Genomic DNA, 16,344 nt, shown 5'->3' on the forward strand with positions numbered 1-16,344 from the left:
AGCCCGGTGCGGTCACGCGGCCTCTCTCACGGGTGACTTCCGCTCCGACTCTCCTTGGCCCTGGGAGGCGGGCGGGCGCTCACTGCCACCGCACAGGCTCAGGAAGCAGAAGCGCAGGGCTGAGCGGCTTCTCAGGTCTCCCAGCCAATGAGCTGCGGGCAATGAGCATTCAGTTCACACGGCACACTCAAGGGCATCTCACAAAGGCTGTAGAGGGCCGGCGCTGTGCTGTAGCACGTAACGCCACCGCCTGCAGTGCTGGCATCCCATGTGGGTGCCGGTTCAAGTCCTGGCTGCTCCACTTCTGATCCAGCTCTCTGCTGTGGCCTGGGAAAACAGTAGAAGATGGCGCAAGTCCTTGGACCCCTGTACCCACGTGGGAAACCTGGAAGAAGCTCCTGGCTCCTGGCTTCAGATCAGCCCAGCTCTGGCCATTGTGTCCATTTGGGGAGTGAACCAGTGGATGGAAGACCTCTCTCTCTCTCTCTCTCTGCCTCTCTGTAACTCTGCCTTTCAAAAAAATAAACAAACAAATCTTGAAGGAAAAACAATTTGTGGAAAATGGAACTCAAAGGTAAACTTACTTTGGGATGAGAAGCCTTGGACGCCTTGCAGCATTGTTTGATGGTACACATTTCCTGCGAGCTCCCGGAGCCCGGGAGCCCCTGTTCTGCACAGCCTGGTGGACACGCGGGCTCCTGGCTCTCGTCCTGAAGGAGCGAGGACCCAGCTCTCCTGGTTCAGCACTGAACCTGCGTTCCCATGAGCACTTGTGCTGCCTCCACTGTCACTCACCATCCGTGCGTCAGCATCTCCCAGTGCTGAACTTCGTCATCCTGGCCACATTGAGACTCCCCTGTCTGGGCTAGCGCGGTGATGCAGGGCTTAGCCGCCACCTGCAGCCGCGGCATCCCCTCTCAAGGGCTGGTCCAGTCCCGGCTGCTCCGCTTCTGATCCAGCTCCCTGCTGCTGCACCTGAGAAGGCCGGAGTCGGCCTCTGCACCCACGTGGGAGACCTGGATGGAGTTCCTGGCTCCTGGCTTTGGACACGCCCCGGCCCGGCCATTGTAGCCAACTGGGGAGTGAGCCAGGAGATCCATCTCGGTCTGCCTCTCTGCCTCTCAAATAAATACAGTCTAAAAAGTAAATACACATGGCCTGCGCCGCGGCTCACTAGGCTAATCCTCCACCTAGCGGCGCCGGCACACCGGGTTCTAGTCCCGGTCAGGGTGCCGGATTCTGTCCCGGTTGCCCCTCTTCCAGGCCAGCCCTCTGCTGTGGCCCAGGAGTGCAGTGGAGGATGGCCCAGGTGCTTGGGCCCTGCACCCCATGGGAGACCAGGAGAAGCACCTGGCTCCTGCCTTCGGATCAGCGTGGTGCGCTGGCCGCAGCGCGCCAGCCGCGGCGGCCATTGGAGGGTGAACCAACGGCAAAAAGGAAGACCTTTCTCTCTGTCTCTCTCTCACTGTCCACTCTGCCTGTCAAAAAAAAAAATTAAAAAAAAAAAGTAAATACACAAGAAAGCTCTCCTGCCCGAGCAGTTCCTCAAACAAGTGAACAGGACGACTGCGGCTCCGCGGTTCTGCTTCCGGGCAAGGACCCAGCATGGCCACGGCAGCTTGGATCGCAGCAGCCACCGAGTGGGAGCGGCCCAAACGTCCGTCCGGGCAGGATGGCACACGGCGACACGAGGTGGACGTCCACACGGGAGCCCTGGCGGCCTTGGGGTGGGGGGGCTCTGGCACCAGCTCCACGGAGGAGCTGAGCACATTCTGCCGTGTGACGAAAGCCAGGCGCGTGGGACGGTGCCTGGTGACTCTCTCACGTGAGGTCCCTGGCGGGATCCAGGTGACAGTGGCAGAACGCTGGACTCTGGGTGCTGGGGGGCTGTGAAGGGGAGCGGGGGCGGAACGGGGGGCGGCTTCAGGTCGGGAAGACAGTGAGGTGCTATGGGTGGACACAGTGGTGGCCACACAGCGCCGTGCATGGTCTTGCTGAGTTCTGCGTTCTACATATTTTACTGTGATAAAATGCTTCTGCCCTGTTAGTACCTCCTGGTCAGTCTGTCGGTCACGGATCCAGCAAGCTCTGGGGGGAACTGACCATACCCTGTCGTAGGACCCAGCAGTGCTGTCCACTGTGTGCACACCTACCTACTTCTGGGCCCCTTGGGAAGACCTGTCATGACCTTGAACTTGTGCAGTGAGGTGCTGACCTGTCGCCCGTGCTCACCCCCAGGTCCTGAAGCGGCAAGGCTATGATGCGGCGTGCGACGTCTGGAGTCTGGGGATCCTACTCTACACCATGCTGGCGGGGTATGCACAGCCCCGCAGGGTTCTGGGACCCAGGCGTGGCTCCCCTGACACCTGCCCAGGCCTGGGGTGCACTCCCTCAACCCAGCTCAGGACCAAAGACAGGAAGCTCAGCCGTGCGTTCTCCCCAAACCCCGCTCACGGACCACAGCCCGAGTCTTTCACCAACGTTCTCTCCACGACTCGGCGCCACTCCCTTAGACGGTGGCGACATGGCTGCCCCCCGGAACTTCAGGGTCACGTGGCATCTGGGGAGGCGGCCATCCCACAAGCAGGGAGCCAGGGCCGGTCTGTTGGATGAGACATGAGCTGTGACAGCCAGAGGCCGCTCTGCCAGCTCCCCCCTCCCTGGGCCCTTCCCCCTGAACCCTTCATGGTTCCTTCATAAATCTTTTATTTTATTTTTATTTTATTTTTTATTTATTTATTTTTTTTGACAGGCAGAGTGGACAGTGAGAGAGAGAGAGAGACAGAGAGAAAGGTCTTCCTTTGCCGTTGGTTCACCCTCCAATGGCCGCCGCAGCCGGCGTGCTGCGACCGGCGCACCACGCCGATCCAATGGCAGGAGCCAGGTGCTTTTCCTGGTCTCCCATGGGGTGCAGGGCCCAAGCACTTGGGCCATCCTCCACTGCACTCCCTGGCCACAGCAGAGAGAGCTGTCCTGGAAGAGGGGCAACCGGGACAGAATCCGGCGCCCCGACCGGGACTAGAACCCAGTGTGCCAGCGCCGCAAGGCGGAGGATTAGCCTAGTGAGCCGCGGCGCTGGCCCCCTTCATGGTTCCTTCAAGCAAGGCGGGGCCAGGGTCCTAAGAGTCCCCGGTTCCTAACATTGTTAAGATTATCATAAACTTGAGCAGGGACAAAAAATGAATAAGAGAAATGGACCCTCAGCCCCCCAGCCCTCCATCCCTATTCTCTGTAGCAGGTGGACAAGAGGCTGACCCCAGGGCAGGTGAGCACACAGTGCTGCTGGGCCCTCGTTGAAGGGGCAGGGCTGGGCGTGGGGGCCTGCGTGGCCCAGGCAGGGTGTGCAGTGCCCCCTGCAACCTCACTGGGGTGACTCTGGGCTTCCTGCAGCATGCCCTCAGCCCCGTCTGCTCTCAGAATCTTGTGACCCTGTCTCTTGGAAAGGGTGCGTCCCCAGGCGCTGGCTTATGTTAGGGCCGATGGGATGAGCACGGACCACACATCAGGCGAACGGCAGGCCCTGTCCCTTGCATTTCATCTGTATCCACACACACGACCACCATGATAACCGCGAGTGTGTTCTTCTACCCATTTTGCAACTGAGGTGCAAATCTTAATTGTGAGAAAACCCAGAGTGAGTGGCAGATCCACCATGGGTCCCGCAGACTGCCAACGGCAGACTTCCCTCTAACCACACCACCACCGTGAGAGCCCATCCCTCCCTGCCACCAGGGCCAGCCGTGGGCTCCATGGCACTTCCCCCTCTTGCCTCGCTGACCGTAGCGCTGGCCAGGCACGGGGAGGGGCGCAGCCTTTGGCGGGAAGCGCAGCCTGCTGTGACCTGGCTCTCGGCACTGCAGGGAGACAAGAGCCGTCCTGCTCACGGGTGCAAGTGCTGCGTCGTGGACGTCACCGTGGGTGATGAGTGGACGCGCGCTGCCATGAGTCCTCTCCTCACACAGGTTCACCCCCTTTGCAAACGGACCGGAGGACACCCCCGAGGAGATCCTGGCTCGCATCGGCAGCGGGAAGTACGCCCTCTCTGGGGGCAACTGGGACTCCGTGTCTGAGGCGGCCAAGGTGAGCGCGTGCAGGACTAGGGACGCCCTCCAGCGCAGAGGTGCTCTGTGTGTGCACCTGTACTAACGTCGCGGGCCATAAACGGCTCCCCTAAGCCTTTCAACAGAAAAGTCCTTTGCAAAAATGTCTTACAGCACGTTCTACTGCCTTAGCGTATCACTTGGGTTTGCCCGGAGAGGTGGAACCCCTGGGAGACGGAGGCAGAGACAGCAGGGCGGAGCGGAACTTTCCTTTAAGCCAAGTGTCTCCCGTGACTGTGCGGGCCGGAGCGTCTAAAGCGTGTAGGGAGGTCCCCAGCCCGAGACGCAGGCAAGGGCTGCCGCTGCTGTCGGGGGAGCCCGGTCTTTGGTTAGACCTCCGCGGGCCGCCGGAGGCCGGCACACGCTGGGGAACCCACAGATTCCACTGTCAGTCTCTTCTACAGAACGCCTCCCAGCCACAGCTGCGTGGATATCTGGCCACGGCCCAAACATGCCACACGCAAGGCCTGCCCCACCCCTTCGGTGACGCTGCCCCGTGGCTGCCCCGGGGGTCCACAGCTGTGCGGGAGCGGCCGTGTTGCAGTCACTTTCTCCCTCGCGCAGGTGGTGGGAAGACCACAGGAAGCACAGGCCCCTGGGGGGACCACTGCGCCCCCTGCTGGGTCTTCCCGGGCGCTTACTCAGCATCAGCTCCTGCGTCTTGGTGCGCACTGTCTGCCGTGCTGGCCTCGGGGACGGCTGGGACGACCGTGGAACACAGGAATCTCCGTTGAACCCAGTTTTCGTGTGTCATGGTCATTACTCTGCAATCAGGCAGGGAACCCAGCTGACGGGGGGTGAGCCCGCGGACACAGAGGCGTGTGCGGGCTGCAGGACGTGGCGCCCGTGGTGGGGGAGCGGGCTCTGAATGCTCCTAGGGCGGTGCGGCCGTGAAACGGCTTCTGTCTGTGGGGTCCTGAGGACGTCAGCTTCTCCGCTGGGGAGAGACATCGGTTCTCTCTGAAACAGCGTCTCAGGAAGTTACTTACGCCAGCTGCCTTTTCACACGCGATTTTCCTCTAGCCAGGTCGGCCGCGGCCTTGGCGATACTTAGGTCTGAGAGCCGTGCACCTGCTCACCTGCTGCAGGCTGGCGGCCGGCCCCAGTGTGCCCACACTCTCAGAGCGGCGCTTGGGCTTGGCGCAGGCAGGTGGGTAGCGCTCTGCCCAGCCCAGCGCCCCCTGACGGTCTCCCCCGCCTCCCCCGCAGGACGTCGTGTCCAAGATGCTCCACGTGGACCCTCAGCAGCGCCTGACGGCCGTGCAAGTGCTCAAGCACCCCTGGATTGTCAACAGGGAGTACCTGTCCCAGAGCCAGCTCAGCAGACAAGACGTGCACCTGGTGAAGGTACGGCGGAGCAGTGGGGGAGCCTCCCGGGGCGTGGGAAATGCAGGAGAGAGCCCGGGGCCTCGAGACAAGGAACGGTCCCAGGCACAGCTACCCCTGACGTTTCGCTTTTGTATTTCGTCCCACGCTGAGATCTTGAGTGAGCTACAGCCTCCGTGGAGGCCGAGGCGGGTGCCGTGGCCACCCCAGCCCAAGCTCCAAAGCCTTCCATTCCAGGCCAGGGGCCAGCAGCAGCCCTCGTGTGCGAGGTTCTCACGTACAGGGTAGCAGCCCAGTCTTCTGGGTAGGGTCCCCTCTGAGAAGTGCAGGCTGTCCCCCGCGCTGTCCATTCTGGATCCCTCCAAGGAGCTGGAGCCACTCCAGGGTCAGCCGGCCCTCCAAATCAGTCCAAGCTGCCTGGGGTGTGCTCAGGCCCAGGCGCTGGCCGAGTCTGGCCCCTGGCCCCCTTCCAGGACTGGGGGACTGCACCCTGGGGGCCACACACAGGCCTCAAACAGGAGCCACAGGCTCAGGGACCCTGTGGGGTCGGCATGGCCACGTGGCTTAGGGGGTCTGTTACGGGGCCCATGGTGTGGCAGGCACCACCCAGCCTCGTGCCCTCCCTACTCCGCCATCTGGAGGGAGGCCTCACTTCCCCGTCTGGAGGGAGGCCTCACTTCCCCGGGCTGCCTGAGGGGAAGCGGGGCTCCTCTGTGAAGCCCCGTGGCTCCAGCTCCTCACTCACCGTGTTCAGCCCCCGCCCTCCCCTTGGTCTTGCAGGGCGCGATGGCCGCCACCTACTCTGCACTGAACAGAGCTCCGCTGGCCCCGCGGCTGGAGCCGGTGCTGTCGTCCAGCCTGGCCCAGCGCCGGGGCATGAAGAGACTCACGTCCACGCGGTTGTAGCAGCCAGCCTGACGCCTGGCCACCGCCCATTGCACCTGCTGAGCGTCGGGTCCCGCACACAGCGCCTGGGGCGACCGCAAGTCCAGCCTGGAGGCAGCACCGGCCTCCGCCGCCCCTGTGCTTTCTTCCAGCCCTGGAGGGACCCAGGCGGAGACTCCGGGAAGCCTCGCTGTGCCAACCTTGCCACCTGCTCTCCTCCCTTAGTCCTGAGCAAAACCAAATGAACCCAGTCTCCTGGCGTCACCGCTGGGCCCGGGCTTCCCTCGGAGCCCCCCGGTCTTCTCCTCGAGCATGTCTGCATTCCCCAGGGAGCAGCTTGCCAGTGGGAAGCGGGAGTGTGGCGGGGCCCCTACACGGGCGTCCCAGCTTCTGTGGGAGAAGTGAGGCCAGCCCCGGGCGTCTCAGCTCCAGACCCTGGCTGCGGCCGGGTGGTCTCCGTTGCCTCCGGCTCTGACTTGGGCGAGAGGAGAGCCGGGCCAGGGATCAGGACAGAGCTTGCGTGTACGGGTGCTGGCTGCCCTGCAGAGGCGGGGCCACTGTGCTGAGGGCCCCTCGGTGGCCACGAGGTACCCAGAGGCTCCAGAGAGCTCAGACCCCTCCTCCCACCTGCCCACAGCCACGGCTGGCTGCACTCACCCCTGCTCGCCTTCAGGAAAACCGTGGCTGCCGCGACTCCTGCTCCACGGCCGGCCACAGACATGTGCCATGCCGAAGCCGAGCCAGTGTGCCGTGTCCGCCGCGTGGGTGTCTTCCCGTGGACGGGGTCCTGGCAGTGCTGTGCTGTGCCCGTTCCCGGAGGCTGGGGCCTGGCCTGGTTGGGCAGGGGGCGCTCTCCCCAGCCCCCGGGGACCTGCTCGCCCTCCCACCGAGCTGGGGTGGGGCGGCTCCTGTCCCTGGCGGCCGGGATTGCACTGAGAAGCCGCGTATTTATTTCCTGGGTTCTTGTCCCTCCAGCTCCACCACTGCAGTACCTCACTCAAAAAAAAAAAAAATTCCTTAGCTTGGTCTCACTGTCTCCAGACCTCAACCATGACTGTGTCTCCGAAGCTTTAGAGATTCCGCGAGGGGCTGCGCTCCCCTCAGACAACCAAAACCTTAGCGACTGGGAAGCTGACCCCACCGGGCCCGCCCCGGCCATTCTGGGCCTGGGGTCTCGGGTGGTTTGTTCTCGTATTAAAGGCCTGGGGGAAAGCGGATCGTCCTGAGCTCGCGAGCCCCTTTCCCGCCTGCTGCAGGAGTCTTCGGCCCCGGGCCCATCTGTGTGTGTGTTTCGGCTTCAGGCCGGCTGGCTCTTAGGGAGGGAGGGAGAGAGAAGCAGTGGAGTGAGTGGCCGGGCCCGGCTCCCTCCATGTGTGCTTGCACCTCTGCTGCCCCCACCCCCGCCCAAACGGCCTTACTTTCCGGACACCAAGCTCACAGAGGAACCCCGCATCCGGAATCCTGTCCCCTCCTGGGTCCGGCGGGCTTCGGAGGACGACTCTGGCACAGCCAGGCTGGGCGCAGACTGTCAGATACCTCTCACCCCTGCCGCCACCCGGAACAGGTCAGCTGGCGTCGGTCGGCAGAGTCACACTTCTGTCACGTTCAGAAGCCCTGTGCGAAGCGGCCTGTGGCGTGTGAGTGGTGGCAGCGCACGGTTTTCAGCCCGCGGGCCCTGCGCACCTGCACACGAGGGCCGTGCACGTGTGGCATTGTAGACACCCCCTCGCCAGCACCAAGCAGGACCGAGAGACCGCGGGGTCTGTGGGTTCCCTAACAGCGCCGCGTGGTCCCTGCACAGGCCACCCACTGCTGGAGAGAAAGCTGGCCCGGCCCCACCGTGGGAGAGCCCGCCCCCCGAGGAGGGCGTGGGGCAGGCTTGTGCGTGACGGTGGAATGTGCATGTGCTCGTGTCTGCGGTGGTGGCCGGGCCTCACATCAGCCAGAGCTGTGAGCCCAGAGCAGCACACCTGGCCTGCCTCCCCGAGCGTCATGTTACCCTCGCCTACCCCACAGCGCGAGTGTCGGCCGGGCTGGAAGCGTGGGGACCACAGCGGCTCTGGACCCCGCGTCTCCGCCCCCTGCCCCTGCCCAGCGCTCGCCGCGAGCTCCGCTGTCACGTCGCGGTGAAGACCGTCCTGTGTCCCACTCCCTACGTCATGTGTCGGGCGGGCGGCACTGTACAGATATTTATTATCCTTTCCAGACTTTCTGAATAGATTTTTTTGAATAAACTTGGGTTTTATGAAGTGTGGTGGGTGTTTTTTTTAGCGTAACAAGAACCTTTGGGTTTTCTATGTTGTAACCTGTAACGATGCACAGAGAAACCCTCACCCCGTGTCCCTCCCCTGTCCTGGGCTCCTGCCAGCCCCTGCCACTGCCATGGGGCCCCTCACAGGGAATGGGCAGCATCTCAGTCACAACGAACTGAGCCACGGGTCTGTGTGTGTGATTGCATGCGTTCATGTGTGTGTGTGATTGCATGCATGTGTAGAAGTGAGTGTGTCATGCATGTGAGACTGTATGCATGCATGTGCAGGTGTGTGAGTATGCATTGCGTGTGTGCGTGTGTGTGCATGCATGTGGAGGTGTGTATGCATCATGTGTATCTGTGTGGCTGTATGCATTCATGTGTATGTGTCTAGGCATCATGTGTGTATATGTGTGATTGCATGCATGTGGGGTGTATGGGTTTCCTCATCACTTGTATGTACAGGGGTGTGTGTGATGCACATGAGGTCTGAGTTCATGTGTGCAGGTGTCACGCAGCAGTGTGAGGGGGGTGGAGAGCAGGTGTGTGTTTCCACACAGTCCTGGGAGGAGCGTGGCTGTTTGTGGGTTCGGGGACACGGGCAGGAGACGACAGCTGTGTGCAGCAACTCATGCACCAAACACTGGCGTGCACGTGTCTGCTCCCCCAGCAGAGAGGGGCCTCTCCCGACATCCGCGGGGCTCGTGTGAGAATTCTCATGGGCGAATCTCAGGGCGAATAGCAAATGCCCAGGAAGCCCTGCCTCCTGCTACACCCAGCCAGCTCCCGGAGGGTGCCAGAGGCTGTAGAAAAGCAAGTTGGAAAACATAACTTCAGCGTCCCGTGTGCATCACTCCCTGTTGACCTAAAATGTAAAATCCGTCCTCAGGTTCTGCATCTCGGAGTCCTGGAAAGACTCACTAGGTAGAATCAGGTGTGCACGGGGCTGGCTGCCCTGGAGGCGTGGGGACAGGAAGTGTTCTCTCCCCGTTCCCGGCCTCTGGCAGGAGTGGACAGTGTGCGGCCCCGTCCGCGAGACCGTGTGGTGCAGCCCTGCCAAGCCCACCGCGGGCGGCACGCATCTCCGACACTTCTGTTGCAGCTGATTTTCAAGTTGGGCCAAGCTGAAGCCAGGGCCCAGGGCTCCAGCCAGGCGTCCCACAGGGGAGGCAGAACTGCAGTACTGGAGCCAAGACCCACTGCTTCCCGGGCACATTAGCAGGACCGGACCCGAGTGGAGGAGCTGCGGCTCGAACCAGCGCCCTAACTGTTAGCCTGATGTTTGTGTCACCCCCAAGGCCCACGGGTTGAAATCCTCAGGGCCAGGCGGCCGTGCCAGGAGGTTCAGAGGCGGTCAGGCCACGAAGGTGGCGCCCTCGTCAGGAAAGGAGGGGACTGCAGCTCTCTCTGCTGTGTGCAGGGAAGGGTGCGCCCTGGGACCAGGAAGAGGCAGCTTCCGGCCACCAGCACTGCGGGTCGTTTGGTGGGCCCTGGCGTTGCGCCCGCAGCCGGAACCGGCTCTGACACCCCGCACATCCTCGCGCTGCCCTGTGTGACCGCACAGGGACACAAGGAGGCGGCAGCCCCGAAAGCCGAAAGCACGCCCACCTCAGCATGTGCTGAGGCTGCATCTCACCCGTCGCTGCGAAACTGCAGGGTAGAACCTCGGCTGAGCTCAGGCACCAACACAGGAAACACCCACTGAGCTTTATTGCTGGCTCCCACGTCTGTCCTGGGAGCCCGAGAAAACTGCCGGCTAAACTCACCTGTCCCCCCACCCCACCCCCGCTCTGATGAGGGAGGCCGCGGTGAGCGTCTGGCTCAGAGACGTCGCAGCGTGCTGCTTCTCTTTCTTCCTTTCCTTTCTTCTCTCTTTTTAATATATTTATTTGAAAGTCAGAGAGACAGACAGACAGACAGAGAGAGAGGTCTTCCATCTGCTGGTTCACTCCCCAGATGGCCACAACGGCCGGTGCTGAGCCGATTCGAAACCAGGAGCCAGGGGCTTCTTCCAGGTCTCCCATGCAGGTGCAGGGGCCCAAGCACTTGGGCCATCTTCCACTGCTTTCCCAGGCCACAGCAGAGAGCTGGATCGGAAGTGGAGCAGCCAGGAGTCGAACTGGTGCCCATGTGGGATGCCGGCCCTGCAGGTGGCGGCTTTACCCGCGATGCCACAGCCCAGCCCCTGCAGTTGCCAGCGCACCTGGGCTGGGCGGGAAAGCGAGCAGTCCCCACGAAGCTGCTGCTTCGGCTTTCAGACGACGACGTGGTCAGCAACGACTGCGACTTCTCTCGCTTTCCCGTCTCCCTCTCCTCGGGGCAGGAAGGCACCCCTTCCCCGACCCCACTCCTCCCGGCGCCGCCCTGGTGCCGGATGCCTGGTGCAGCTGGGAACCTTGGGCCCAGCGGAAAGCGCAGAACCTATGGCCTCCACGCTGCCCCCTTCTGTGTCCCTTAGAACCGCAGGGCTGGACGGCAGAACAAGCAGCGTTTTCGTTTTTGATTTTTACTCCTAAGTAGCAGCTGAAAAGGTAAGCGCTCCATCTGAAGAAAAGATTAAAAAAAGAAAGAGACACCGGAATTCAGTTCTCCCGTGAGTTTAGAACACGTTTGTAAAGTCTGAAACTTCACTAACAACGAAAATTCCCACCTAGTTACAAAATGTTCCCACGGAAATCTGGAAAGCACTGGAAGAGATCCCAGATTGCGCAGACGTCAGTCTGAAGGAGTTCGATGTGAACGGCAGGGGAAGTTCAACAGTCAGCCCCCAAGACCGGCGACAGGACAATGACTGCTCCCACCGCAGCCGCCCACCCGGCCCCGCTTCTCACCATCCAGACCAAAGGAGGCCGGAGCTGGCTAAGTCTTCAGGATTGCTCCATGGCAGAGCTGGGCTCAAACCCCAAAACACTATGCTTCTCCCTCCTTCCCTCTCTCCCTCTCTCTCCCTCTCTCCCTCTCCCTTTCCCTCTCTCCCTCTCCCTCTCTCTCTCCCTCTCTCTCTCCCTCTCCCTCTCTCCCACTCCCTTCCTCTCTCTCCCTCTCCCTCTCTCTCTCCCTCTCCCTCTCTCCCTCTCTCTCCCTCTCCCTCTCTCCCTCTCTCCCTCTCCCTCTCTCCACCTCTCTCCCTCTCCCCCTCTCTCCCTCCCCCTCTCTCCCTCTCCCTCTCTCCCTCTCTCTCTCTCTCTCCCTCTCTCCCTCTCCCTCTCCCTCTATTTATTTTAAAGGCAGTTACAGAATGAGAGCAAGCGAGAATCTTCCATTCACTGATTCACTCCCCAAATGGCTACAATAGCCAGGGCTGGGCCAGGCTGAAGCCAGGAGCCAGGAGCTTCTTCCAGGTCTCCCACGTGGGTGCAGGGGCCCAAGCCCTTGGACCATCTTCTGCTGCTTTCCCAGGCGCATTAGCAGGGAGCTGGATTGGAAGTGCAGCAGCTGGGACTTGAACCTGCGCTCATGTGGGATGCCAGCCTTGCTCTCGGGCAGAGGCTTTCCCTACACGCCACAGGGCCGGACCCACAACGACGTTTTTCAAACCCCCGCCCCCTCAACACACACACACACACACACACACATCTCCCTGTTTCTTTGAGTCTCTGTTTCCAAAGGCTCCTGTGTCACATAAAACGTATATGAAGTGAACGCACATGCTTTTCTCGTGTTAACATCTTCAGTTCTGGGGACCCCAGCCTTGAACTTGGCAATGGAGGAGAGTCACACTGGACCCCCAAGGCAGCCCCGTCTTCCCAACACCTGGGATTGTGGTTTTTCAGGGCGAGCATTGTGGTACAACGGGGGTAACTCGCCACCTGCGACACCAGCAGCCCATATGAACCGGTTCAAGTCCTGGCTGCTCCACTTCTCATCCAGCTCCCTGTTAAAGTGCGTGGGAAGGCAGAGGAAGCATCCCCGGTGCCCCTGTGGGAGACCTGGAAGAAGCTCCAGGCTCCTGGCTTCAGCCTGGCCCAGCCCCAGCCACTGGGACTGTTTGGGGAGTGAACCAGCAGGTGGAAGATCTCGGTCTCTCCCTCTCTCTCTGTAACTCTGGCTCTCAAATACATAAATCTATTTTTTTTAAAAAGGATTATTGTTTTCTAAGAGGGGCGAGTCCTTTTATCCCTTGCTCGAAGGACAGGCAAAGTGAGGCAGTTTCCAAAGCAGTCGGTTTATTGCAAGGCGTCACACAAGCAGAATACGAAGAGGAAAGGAAATCCCCGCAGAGCAGAGGGCCAGAGAGGACGCAGCGCGGGAGCGCGCAGGTGGCCGGGCCCTGGCTGTCCCGGTGCCGCACAGGCTCGGCTGCTCCGCGGGGCCCCTGGGGGCGGAGCCACAGCGAGACGAGGGCACCGCACTCTGCCAGCGTCTAGATGTCAGCCCCGGGGGGGCGGCCCCAAACCCAAACTCCGCCGTGCATGTGGGCACACAGCTGTCAGTCAGGACGGAGGGCCGGCCCCTCGCCACCAGCAGGCCACTGGGCTCGGTGAGGGCTCCAGGCGGGGTCAGTGCTGGCAAGGCACCGTTGTCATCACCAGTGGGACGATGGCAGCACCGCCAAGCGCAGGGGAAAGACCCAGCTTTTCCCCCCGGCTGTCACCTGGGCCACTCCACTTCCGCGTTCTGATCGATGTCCCAGGAGCGTGGGTTACAGGAATTCTTTTGTTTCATTCTTTTAAGAGGGGATCTTCCATCCGCTGGTTCACTCCCCAAATGGCTGCAATGGCCAAGGCTGGGCCAGGCTGAAGCCAGGAGCCAGGAGCTCCACTGCGTCTCCCACGCGGGGACAGAGCCCCAGCCATCACCTGCTGCGTTCCCAGGCCATAGCAGGGAGCTGGATCGGACGTGGAGCAGCGGGGACCGCGCTCACATGGGATGCCGGCGCTGCAGGAAACATCTTAACCCCGTGGTGTGCCATGATGCCAGCCCCTCAGCCCAGACGCCGCCTCGATACAACTTTCCGCGAGTGCACTGCCCTCCCTCACCGGGTCTGCCACACCCCCGAGAGCCGAAATCCTTCCTGCCTCCGTGCCCCGCCCCAGCGCAGCGCCTGGCTCGGTTACGTGGGAGATGGAGTGCTGCACCGGGGTGCCGGAGTTCCAGGTCTGGACCCCACTACGGGCGTGGCCGCAGCGAAGTCTAAGGGGCGCGGCCCTCTCGGGCGGGGGCGGCGGCCTCGCTGACCCGGCGTGGCAGTCGCGCAAGTCCACCCCTTTCTCCTTTCTGACTCCCGCATCTCGCATCTCCGAGCGCCGGCCCCGTGACTTCCGGGGCCTGCAATCTTACAGGCAGCCAGCAGAGGGCAGGAAGCCAACGCTCTGGGCCGTGGGGCCGGCGTGGTCAGCCCTGCAGGTGTGGGATGACCGGCACTGCCCTGGACCGAGCCCTGGGTGGGGACGCCTGCCAGCCAGGAGCCTGCCGCAGCTCCTCGCCAGCATGGGCAGGAGTCTGCGGTCCCTGTCAGTGTCGGGACAACCGACGAGCACCAAAATGCACACACCCACACCCTGAACCTGCTGGGGGGAGACCGGGAGCTCAGCTGAGTTCCGCCTGGCTTTGTATCACCCCCGGGAATTAACGCAGACTCCGCCCGTGCGGGAGAAATGGTTCCATGTCTCCTTTGAAGTGCTCCCTTTTAGGGAGGGCAAACAGCTACTTCACAGACACTTTTTCATTAGAGAAAGTCTTCCCTATGCCGGGCCAAGGGGAAAAGCTTGGTTGACACAGAACTCAGGGGGGTGTGGCCCAGCGAGCAAGCCGCTGCCACCCGGGACACCCACCTCCCACAGCACAGCGCCTGGCTGAGTCAGGCTACTCCGTGTTTCCCATGCAGCTCCCTGCTAGTGCTGCTGGGAGGCCGTGGAAGATGGCCCAGGTGCCTGGGTTCCTGCCGCCCACGTGGAGACCCGGATGGAGCTCCTGGCTCCTGGCTTCCCACTGGCCCGCCCTGTCCGTGGTGGGCATTTGAGGAGCGAGTCAGCGATGGGAGATCTTTGTTTCTGTCTGTCTCTCCTCTCTTTCTGTCTCTCTGCCTTCTTTCTTAAAAAGCTAAAGGCCCTCCCCTGGTGGACGTGGCTGGCGCTCCTCTAAGAAGTTCTCAGGAACGTGTCTGCAGGCTTCCTTCATTAAGAGTGATTCATTCGTTTATTTATTTGAGAGAGCGAGAGCGCGCGCTTCCATCTGCTGGTTCATCCCCGTAAGGCCGTAACAGCCAGATCTGGGTCAGGCTGGAAGCCAGGAATCAGGAGCTTCCGGTCTCCAATGTGGGTGCAGGGGCCCCAGCACGTGGGCCACCTTCCGCTGCCTCCCTAGGAGCGTGAGCAGGCAGCTGGATTGGAAGTGGAGCAGCTGGGACTGGGACTGGTGCTCTCGCAGGATGCTGGTGACCCAAGCAGCAGCGTAACCTGCTGTGCACAGCTGCCCGCCCCGCCCACGCCAGCTACATTTCTACAGCATCCTGTGTGACGCGCAAGTGAGCGCCTTGTGTAGCCGGAATCCATGATAGGCCGCCAGGAGGCTGTCCCTAGCTGGGCCCTGGGCCAGGCCACCTGGATCCAGCGCCAGCTGCTTACACCGGCCTTCCCAATCCCCTGTCTATCGTCTTCACCCCACCCTCAGCCCCCACTGAGCTCCCTGGAGGCCTGTGCTGCTCCCACAGCCAGCTGAGCGATCCCAGAGCCTTTGGTCCAAAGCCACGTGCCCACCCACCCCACCCCCGCCACGTGGCATCAGCTGTCTGCCGTGTCACTGTCAGCCCGGGCTTTCCCTCTGTCCCTCCCCTCCCCCCACCTCCCCGGGCAGCTGCAAGGACCTTTGATTGCAATTCCAGCTGCAGCACTGCCTCTCCAACTCATTCTCCACCCTGCAGCCCGAATTCTATCAGAAACGACTGTGCCCTGACCACTCACGGTTAAAGAGGAAGACTCAGCGGGGGCCCTTGGCCCATCAGCTAAGATGCACCTGGGTTCCATTCCTGGCCCCGGCTCCCGACTCAGCTTCTTGCAAGTGCAAACCCTGGGAGGCGGCAGCGATGACCCAAGTACTCGGGTTCCTGCCCCCCATGTGAGGGATCTGGGTTGAGTTCCTGGCTCTGGGTTCAGCCAGGCCCAGGCCCAGCTGTTGTGCAGGCACTGGCTTTACCCGCGACGCTAAAGCGCCGGCCCCTAGATTATTTTTCAGCATAAGATTAATCTAGCTCCACGGCCACACCAGCCGCGTCCCGAAGGCTCGGTGATCGCGTGGGGTGGAGGCTGCCACAGTGGGCGGGACATCTCTGTCAGCATTCTTGGCTGCAGCCAAGGGGCGCACTCTGGTCATCGGAAACAGAAAGGAGATTTCCTGAGAGCAGTGAGCAGCTCTCCGCCCTGTTAGAAGAGTGGAAAATCCAGCCCGAAGGCACAGGGCAGAAACCCCGCCCACAGGGCCCCCGCTCAGCGCTCAGCGGCCAGCACCAGGAGGGACAGCAGCCACCCCACCGCCTTCCCCTGGTTGGGAGCCTTGGTCTTTATTTTCTACAGGTCTCTACCAGGAGGGTCAGTGCCCTAGCAGCACCACAGGTAGGGCGTAGCTGGCCTCTCCCTTGGATATTTCGCCCGGGGCCTGGCAGGCCTCCTCCCTGCCCCCACTGGCAGAGCAGTGCCCAACTTCCTCCCGCCACCAGGACTGCCACCTGGGGTCCTCTCAGGGGCCCCTGTGTCCCCTGGGGGAACCCTGCCCCAGAGCAGCCAAGCTCAGGCTCAGTCCCCACTCCAGAGTCTGACGGAGGAGGCAAAGCCCTACACACCCCAC

General features: G+C 61.9%; 1 protein-coding gene and 1 long non-coding RNA gene across 4 annotated transcripts in view; one reads left to right on the forward strand and one right to left on the reverse strand.

Moving 5' to 3' along the window:
- Positions 1-8,560, forward strand: part of RPS6KA2 (ribosomal protein S6 kinase A2) — a 294,253-nt gene extending 285,693 nt beyond the window's left edge. For all 3 annotated transcript variants that reach the window (XM_070073285.2, XM_070073287.2, XM_070073286.2), the window contains 4 exons: positions 2,239-2,315; positions 3,963-4,080; positions 5,310-5,447; positions 6,207-8,560. In XM_070073285.2, the coding sequence (XP_069929386.1) occupies positions 2,239-2,315; positions 3,963-4,080; positions 5,310-5,447; positions 6,207-6,332 (459 nt within the window). In that variant the 3' untranslated portion in view covers positions 6,333-8,560. The remainder of the gene's footprint in view (positions 1-2,238; positions 2,316-3,962; positions 4,081-5,309; positions 5,448-6,206) is intronic.
- Positions 8,561-10,248: 1,688 nt separating this feature from the next.
- On the reverse strand, positions 10,249-15,933 carry LOC149126375 (uncharacterized). Its single transcript, XR_016233532.1, has 2 exons — positions 15,465-15,933; positions 10,249-11,106 (listed from the first exon to the last, which is right to left on the reverse strand). It is a non-coding gene; the product is annotated as an uncharacterized LOC149126375 (long non-coding RNA).
- Positions 15,934-16,344: the final 411 nt, after the last annotated feature.

The sequence above is a fragment of the Oryctolagus cuniculus genome, chromosome 5, assembly GCF_051225735.1.
Source record: "Oryctolagus cuniculus isolate XC-2025 breed Fujian yellow rabbit chromosome 5, ASM5122573v1, whole genome shotgun sequence".
NCBI classification, from domain to species: domain Eukaryota; kingdom Metazoa; phylum Chordata; class Mammalia; order Lagomorpha; family Leporidae; genus Oryctolagus; species Oryctolagus cuniculus.